This window comes from Diorhabda carinulata, chromosome X (assembly GCF_026250575.1).
Source record: "Diorhabda carinulata isolate Delta chromosome X, icDioCari1.1, whole genome shotgun sequence".
NCBI lineage: Eukaryota > Metazoa > Arthropoda > Insecta > Coleoptera > Chrysomelidae > Diorhabda > Diorhabda carinulata.
Genome location: NC_079472.1, coordinates 65,850,087 through 65,859,242, shown reverse-complemented (window position 1 = coordinate 65,859,242; position 9,156 = coordinate 65,850,087). Strand labels below are relative to the sequence as shown.

General features: G+C 33.9%; 1 protein-coding gene across 2 annotated transcripts in view; it reads left to right on the top strand.

The window, feature by feature from the left end:
* Positions 1-3,771: 3,771 nt before the first annotated feature.
* The window catches only part of LOC130900991 (uncharacterized), a 50,705-nt gene continuing 45,320 nt past the window's right edge, over positions 3,772-9,156 (top strand). For both annotated transcript variants that reach the window (XM_057812027.1, XM_057812026.1), the window contains exon 1: positions 3,772-5,313. In XM_057812027.1, the coding sequence (XP_057668010.1) occupies positions 3,837-5,313 (1,477 nt within the window). In that variant the 5' untranslated portion in view covers positions 3,772-3,836. The remainder of the gene's footprint in view (positions 5,314-9,156) is intronic.

The following is a 9,156-nucleotide window of genomic DNA, read 5'->3' as shown; positions in this document are numbered from 1 at the left end:
GTAATCCAAAAACGCATCACTAGTAGAAATTTGAATTATTTTTTCAATTATAGTTCCAGTATTTCCGTATGAAATAACATTTCCTACTTATAACTTCCCAACAGCTGAAGGTGAGAAAGTACAAGTTTTTATAAATTGTTTCATTTTCCCACAAGGTATGGATTATGTCATACTATTCATATAGGTATGAGGACTTAAGCTTTTCAAAACAACCTTACGTTCATAAGAAATATTTTGATCATAAGAACTCACAAAACCAATATTAAGTTCCCTCCTTGTTCGGTGAGAAAAGAACTGCATTCTTTGTGATCCCTTCATAAAGAGAATTGCAAAGATTATGGAATTGATGAAATTGCAGAAAATCCTTGAATTTACGGCAGTTTGAAATCATAAAATTAAAGAAGAAGAGAAAATATGAAAATTGGACAACATTACAGATGAAATTCTCGAGTCACTCATTGTGAATATTGGTAACCGCAGCTCATCTTTTGATTCAGTTGCTGGAAAATTTGGTAAAATTTGAAAAAATATTCTAGCTGTCTATTGAAAGAAAGAAATACGCCTATGAATTACGAGTGCTTCATCTATTGATCATTCAGAAAAATAGACTATAGTTTGACATTGATGAAATAAAAAATTGAAGGCAATTTCTACATTTTTATCTAAAACTTAAATAAATATGAGGTGTTTTCAAGTATCTATGTGTTTATAGCTGATCCATCAATTCCACTCCTTTTAAAAAATCTAGAATATGGGATCTTCTATTTCATGGTGCTCTGGAATTCCTCAGTGTTTCACACTTCGAGAGGATGTGAATAGAGGTTTCGTCCTCTCTGTAACAAAACCTACACGTCGCATTATCTGCTTGGTGTAGCAGCTTCAGGTGTTTGTTGAGGCGACAATGCCCTGATAGAACTCCTGTTAGTATTCGTAGATTGTTCTTACTTAGGTAAATATATGCAGCAGATCTACTCTGGTTATAGTTTCCCAGAAGAGTCTTTGTCAGTCTCACCTTCTTTTCTAGTGCTTTTTCCATTGTTCTGTAGCTGATACCACGGAAGTGTTCAGGTCCCATGAAAAGCCGCTCCCGCTTTAGCGAGCTCATCAGCTATTTCATTTCGGTTATGCTGAATACTCGTTTCATTTTTGCTATGAATTTACGAGGACATATTGAAAAATTCTTAGCCTACTAGAGAGCTAAAAAAAATGTCAATGTCAAAATCTCAGTCAAATCTGGTGGATAATGGGGGTGCTTTAGTAACCTTAAAACACTAAATCACGAATTTTTTGCATGGCAGCATGAGATTTGTGTGCAGGGGCGTTGTCCTGCAAAAACAAAACAACTTTGGATAGCTTTCCGCGTCTTTTCTCTTTAATTTTTTCCCATAGAGTGGTCAGTATTGTCTAATAGTAATTTCCAGTTTTTGTGCTACCCTCATCCAAAAAATCAATCATGATTACTCCATGGCAATTTTTTTTCGACATATTGTTTATTGAATCATCTATAGCTGAAGACGTTTTCAATTTTTCTAATATGTCTGATAGCCATTCCTGCCCCATCGAAGTCCTTGGGTAGGTTTTTATCAGTTTTAATTTTGAAAAACTTTTGTCAGAATAGAAAGCATGCTGTTACTACCTCTGAAAAACTTCATGCCATGAGTTCCTTAATGGAATGAATTTTTTGAATTTCAAATTTTTCGCATGTCTTCAGACCAATTAATTGTTCATAAAGATCAACTGAAATGTCTTTACTGTATTTAACGCCGACAGTTTTCCGGAAGCATTTTTCCGGTTGTAATACTTCGAACATATTACTCAGTTTACAAAGGCTCTCAAATCTTTATTTAGTTTGAGAAATTAATATATCTAAACAGCAATAGTATACATTGATTTTGAAATATTTGTTACTTTCCACTCTTTTGCTAAATCTCTGGACTCATTTAGTAAACCATTAAATGGATTTTGATTTCTTATTTCGCTCAATCTATTCAAAAGATTTCTTAATAAAATACTAGCTTTCTGTAAGTCATTATTTTCATGATGTAGAGCTTTAGAAACAGGATTGATTATTTCAACTAGTGAAGAAAAAAAAGTGACAAGCACTAAGAAAAATCTATAGTTTGTGTACGGCATTTAACATTGAAAAGACTTAGCGTATTAAAAGTATTTACAAGAATAACACACTCGGATTCACAGTGCTTAACGAGGGAAAAAAAGAGATTGCTTATTTGACTTTTGTCATTACTGAAGTAAAAACTCTATAGGCACGTATGACAGTATTTTTATATATTTTTTCCCGGGAAACGCGAGATTAAGTGACATTGGGGATAACATTTTCCTAATTTTTGTTAACACGTTAGGGCCTTGTGTAGCCCGGGGGCCCCGTATCATTGATACGGCTGATACGGCGGTAGCTACGCCACTGCTTCAGAGTCTATCGTTATCGAGCGGAGAACTGAAGTAAGAACTGTAGTGAGAACTGTAGTGAGAACTGTAGTGAGAACGATAGTGAGAACGATAGTGAGAACGATAGTGAGAACGATAGTGAGAACGATAGTGAGAACGATAGTGAGAACGATAGTGAGAACTGTAATGAGAACTGTAGTGAGAACTGTAGTGAGAACTGTAGTGAGAACGATAGTGAGAACGATAGTGAGAACGATAGTGAGAACGATAGTGAGAACGATAGTGAGAACTGTAATGAGAACTGTAGTGAGAACTGTAGTGAGAACTGTAGTGAGAACGATAGTGAGAACGATAGTGAGAACTGTAATGAGAACTGTAGTGAGAAGTGTAGTGAGAACTGTAGTGAGAACTGTAGTAAGAACTGTAGTGAGGACTGTAGTGAGAACGATAGTGAGAACTGTAGTGAGAACTGTAGTGAGAACTGTAGTGAGAACGATAGTGAGAACTGTAGTGAAAACGATAGTGAGAACTGTAGTGAGAACTGTAGTGAGAACGATAGTGAGAACTGTAGTGAGAACGATAGTGAGAACTGTAGTGAGAACTGTAGTGAGAACTGTAGTGAGAACTGTAGTGAGAACTCTAGTGAGAACTGTAGTGAGAACTGTAGTGAGAACGATAGTGAGAAATGTAGTGAGTACTGTAGTGAGAACTGTAGTAAGAACGATAGTGAGACCTGTAGTGAGAACTGTAGTGAGAACGATAGTGAGAACTGTAGTGAGAGCTGTAGTGAGAATTGTAGTGAGAACTGTAGTGAGAGTGTGTATCCAAATGAAGTTCTCACCACGTGGAAGTGGAAAATATATGAACTTAGTTCGGACTTCGAACTTAGTTAGGAAGTGAAAAATGCTAAAATGGAAAATTTTATATTTCACGTATTCATGAGAAATAGTCATATTTTTAATCTTTGATATTGTTTAAAAAACGTGGAAAGTAATTGGATATTATTATGCTTTTTTTATAAACCTTGATAATCAAATTCTCTAACTAACTAAAATAGTTATGCCTTTCAAATAAGAAACCAATTTACTATCCCACACCAATAATTTATGGCGCTGTTTTTAAAATATTTCCACTTGCTATTGAAGCGCCACCTAAATGTGTTTTGTTTTAACGGACAATTTTTAATACTTCAATACAACATACAAGTTTTGTATGGAATGCGGCGAACAACCACAATCCATATCATCTGATTCAGTTGATTAGACGTCTAATCGACATTTTGAACCTTACAAATATAATTTATTTCCAAAAGACGTTATAGAAATGTCTAGTTACTATCAAATTGTTATCAAAAATGACATTGTCAGCATTATTTATTTTGGTCGAATGTTTGATAACAAAAATTAAGTCATGAGAAGATAATAAACTACATGGAATTTTGCAAGTTAGTCTTCTGCTACAACGATGATCCCGAGCTATTGAATAAATCAGAAAACCTACGGAATAAAAATGAGTACCTTCCTTGTAGTTGTGGAAGCGGAGGACAAATTATTGGATTAGGTCAATACTGTGCTTGTTCTGATAGCGAGACGAAATTCTTGAGAAAAATTGAAACGTGTACTTGCATATGTAAAAGTGGATTTTCAAAAATAGAAAGCAAATATCGGAAAGAAGATAAATCAACTATAACCAATAAAAACTGCTGCGAATGTCAAAAAGGCAGAAAATGTCTCAAACGAGAAAAAAATATATTACATGTAGAAAAAGCAACAAGTACTGATGAGCCTCTTTGCACATGTTGTTCCAAAAATCATATATCAAAAAATATAATAGTGAGCAATTCTGAAGAACAATATATGGATCAAAATTCGAATGAACCATGCAGTTGTGGCTGTATTTGTTCAGACGAAAGGCAGACACCAACTAAAGAGACAAAAGTGTTAAAAGATAAGAATGTATCCACCGTTAACATTAGCGCAAATAGAGGTCCTATACTGCGTAGTAATTCAAGAAGTTCTTCTAAGGTATCCCAGAAGTCAATTAGTTCCAAGCTTTCTCCATGTCCAAGTGAAGTAGTTAAAGGCAATCTACCAACAAAGTCGACAAGTACAAGCAAGTTACGTCACGTTTGCTTTTGCCCTGAACCCAACTCACTTATTCAAGATGAAACAGCGGAACGTTCAAAAAGTGGATCAAAGGATTTTTCTGAAATCACTGAATTATCATCACTTAAATCAGAGTCCTTAAATGAAACAACTTCTCATTCGCGATCAACAGGCACCTTAACTAGGTCAACAATAGGAACAAGAAGCAAAATTGTTCAGGTATCTCAAATATCCGAAAATGTACTAGGATGCGAGAAATTGGGGAATAAAACAAACCAAGAAATATTTCCTAATGGATCGGTAATTATGAAACCACAACGTAGTATATTGATTAAACCACTAATAGATCAATCAAATTGCGATCTAGTAAAATCGTCAGATAAGAAAGTAGCTAAGTCTCAAAAATCAAGAAAGATGTCTTCAAAACAATACTTGGTGAGCTCAACTAATGATTTAATAAAAATATGCTCGTGTCCATTGAGACAGTCATCTATACATTCTTCCGAAATATCAGCTAGAGATTCAGATGCACAAAAACCTTCAACAAAAGTAGATGGAACAATGGAAAGAAGAGAAGCGTCAACAAATGTAATCAGCGTACAACAAGAGGAGCAAGTATCTAGTAGACTTTGTCAATGTTGTCAAGCTATTTTCAAGTCGCCTTCGGCTCCTTGTGTTGGTACAAGTACCCAACGCGATTCAAACTCAGTGAAATCTAGGAGTACATCCATCCAATCTATAGAACCAAGAAGTGTTACAAGGGTATCTCCGTTTGAAACTGATTCGTTCTTACTGGAAACAAGTAATAATTTATTCTTATTTAAAGCTCAATTTATATTGAATCAGGCATATTTTGTTTACTGTTATTCATTATTATGCTGCACTCAGGTGTTCGCTCTCATAGCAGTGGCATTCTGAAAACATGGTTTCATTGTTTTTAGACAGGAACCAAGGGTATAGGAAGACATCATCAATCAACTACATAGAATACTTACATTCTCTTTCTATTGGCCGATCAATTTTCCTTGAATTGGATAGAGACTTATTTGAACTAAGTATTTCTATATGTGATGGAAATTGTACTGTTTTTGATTTTATTGAATGTTATTTTGATGGTTATTTCTATGAGGAGTGTGAAGTAATACAAAACTAAAAAGTATTGAAGTTTTTAGACTAGATATTGTTCGTTGCAGTGTTAAGAGATTTTTGACAATCAGTATTTCTGTTAAAAGCTATACTAGACTATGATGGTAAAAGCTATAGTTCAGCAATAATTTCGGTTGTTAGGGCAAAGATGTTGTAACTGATCGTATAATGCGTGAATGAAGTAAGCGTGCGCGTGGAAATTTGGTAATGAAACGTAATGCTTCTTTCCGAACGGCTCCTGGCTAAACTTTTGGAGACCGTCTAATTGGATGTTCAATTTTTATGGCTAATAGTCCATGAGGTAAGGAGTTAAATTGCGAAGATAAGTAGCTTTTCAGAAATTATATTTTCGAAAACGTGTATTTTCCAGTTTTATGTGAACGTAACTCGTTTAAGACACCATTTGTTGCCCTTGACCTTTAGGGTTCGGATTATGTCTTGATTGATGAAATACTATTACGGTTAAGATGCCATACTTCATTTCATTCCGATATTTCCATTTTTATTTTACAAATTTGGTTAACTGGCCTCTTTTTGAAACACTGAGGTATAAACACTATGGCGTGACATTTTGTCGTTTGTTCGCCAAAGAGTGGAGAAAATAAGGTTGGGATAGGTTAAGTTAGATTGGATTACGTCAGGCTAGGTTATTATTATTACTTTTTGTTTTATTTGAAATCCCAATTCACCATCTAATTAATAATATATAAGTACTATGTAATCAGTACCAATATACATCCAATATAACATCAGTTTTGAATTATTTGAACAAAGGCTCCGTTTGCGGGGTCTCGCAGCTCCTTCCAGAGGCGTTTGTAATTCATACTGGTCAGTAACGAAACATGTGATCTGTCAATATACCGCTGATATACAGGAAATATAAACAAACTCAAGGCTTGTGGTTTATATGAGACCGACAGACGGAGTTACTATTTTTCTGATAGACCAGCAATCTTTTTCAAATTTTAATAAACTGAAGAGGCATTAAGTACACGTCTACCTTATCTGAATTCAAATTAATTATCTGTCACTGACATTAGGTAGGAATTCTTATTTTCGTTGGCCAAATATAAGTGTATGCTTTTCAAATGAACCGAAGTGTATTTCAACTACTGAACTCATTCAATATTAAAGTCTTGTATTATATGTGTTAACATGTTTAATTTAATCTCGGATACCACACTCATATTTATAATTATTTATCATCGTTTGTTTGCTCTAAAAATGTGATTTTAAACCTTTGATTTTCATTTTTATGATTTTTTATTTTTATGATACCTATGTTAAATTGGTGGGATCATTTTTATTATCAAATCTTGTTTTCCAATTCATTTTAAGCCGGAGATTATGAATATCGTAATTCCCAAATACAAATTTACTGCTTATTGATAGTGATTGTACCGATATGATATTTCCGCGATTATTTTCCTATATATACTAAAAATTACGAATAGAATTTATAGATTTTCCAATTTAACGTCGAAATATACCATCATATATATAAGTATTAAGATTGAGTATTTTTTTGTTCCAAATTTCCAACTAATATTCATTATTTTATCAAAAAAATAAATTCCAATGTTACCAACCATGCGAGCGACGCAGCTGTTAATTGACGGGAATCTCCTGCCCAAATTACATTGGAAAAGTACTTTATTTGTTGTTATTATAGCTGATAGCACTTTTCGTACTACACAACAACTAAAATAATTTGATAACTGCTGACAAACTGCTTACGGTTAAATCATACATTTCCTTTATTAAGATATATTTTATTTGCGAATATGTAGATTAATTTCTCCTTTGTTTAATGTGTAATTTCCATTTTTCCATCATAATTATTCTCTTTCAACGCAGAATCTCCATTTGCATAAACTACAAACTCAATTCCGAATGTGATAATTACTGAGATTTTTGAGAAAAGAGCGTCTTAAACCGTTGTTTAAATTTGATAGTCAAGTGTGACATTTAAGTATCGGTTTGATTTTTTCCTATGAGATAAATTGAATATTTGGACTATATTCTCACTTTTGTTGTAATTATTTTGCAATGCTATCATAGCCCAGTCATTTTAAGCATTTAAAACCCCCATCTGCGGGAAAAATTCCTAGTGACCTGAATTTTCGGATATACCTTTATTAAGGTGTTAAAATGAAGATGTCAAAAATCGACATCGATATCTTGCCGGCTAAAAAAGTTATAAAGGTCAAAAGGTCAAATTGTTCCAAGTAGAATTGTCTACAAAAAATGTCTCTTGCTTTTCCGTATAATTAACTGTTTCCGGAGAAAGCGACTAGATACACTCACATACTGTATTGTACAGAGTGAGTTTTATGTATGGAACGCCCCAATTATCTCGGAAACGGCTTGTACGATTTTTATAAATTTTTGTGTACAAGAGTCTTGAGTCTAAATTTCTTAAGTAATGTTATGTCTTGCGATAAGGCCCCTTTTTGTATTGATGGAAACATAGATCGGCATAATTGTAGTTACTGGTCACGTAACAATCCTCGTTGAATGCGTGAATCCCACACTCAACATCCCGAAAAACTGAATCTATGGCCTGGAATAATAAGCAACAAAATAATTGGTCCCTTTTCCATTGAGAATCACTTAAATTGTCCGGCCTATTTAGATTTATTGGAAAATAGTATTAAACCTGGAGTCGGCTCGGATATTTCCAAATCCAAGTGACTACTTTCAGTTACATTTAAAGAAAACTTCATTACTAGAAATTTTCACCCAATAACAATATCCACCTTACTAAGCGTGTGTGGTAAGACAATATCGAATAATCCAGAAGATGGATTGGAAGTCGTGGTTTCATTGAATGGCCTCCGCAATCAACCGACATGAATCCTTTAGATTATTTCCTGTGGGGTCACTTATAAAAACATCGTTCAACAAGAAAACCTGCCAATATTCAGGAATTAAAAGATAGGGTTACCTCAGAAATAAGAAGAATTGAGCAGTCAGGGATGTTCATTATTTTTCCGAGATAATTGAGGCGTTCCATACATAAAACTTATTCTGTATACCTTACACCAAGGAGTAAACTATATTACTTAATATACTTATCTTGTAAAGGCTTAGGAACTCAGTAAATCTACTATCACTTATCCAAATGACCTTCACTGGAAGATGTTCCCTAATTCATTGTTACCCGTCCCTTTACACCTACTACTGCTTGTCGGATTGTGTTTTGTTCATTTGAAAATTATTCCTTGAGTATTTAACACGTTGTTGTCTGCTCTCAAACAGTTTTCATAATAAATGATAAATACAATCAAAAACTTGATCAACCTAGATCAATTATTTTTAAAAAAACCAGTAAAACACAATGTAAAAACAAAAATATACTCGACTGATAGCCTTAACAAGTATCCACATTGCAAGAAAAATGTTCTGTTTCTACATTCCATGACCGGATGTGATACAACTTTAGCCCTTTTTGGGAGAGGGAAATCGAAAGTTATGGATAATGTTCGGAAAAAGAAAT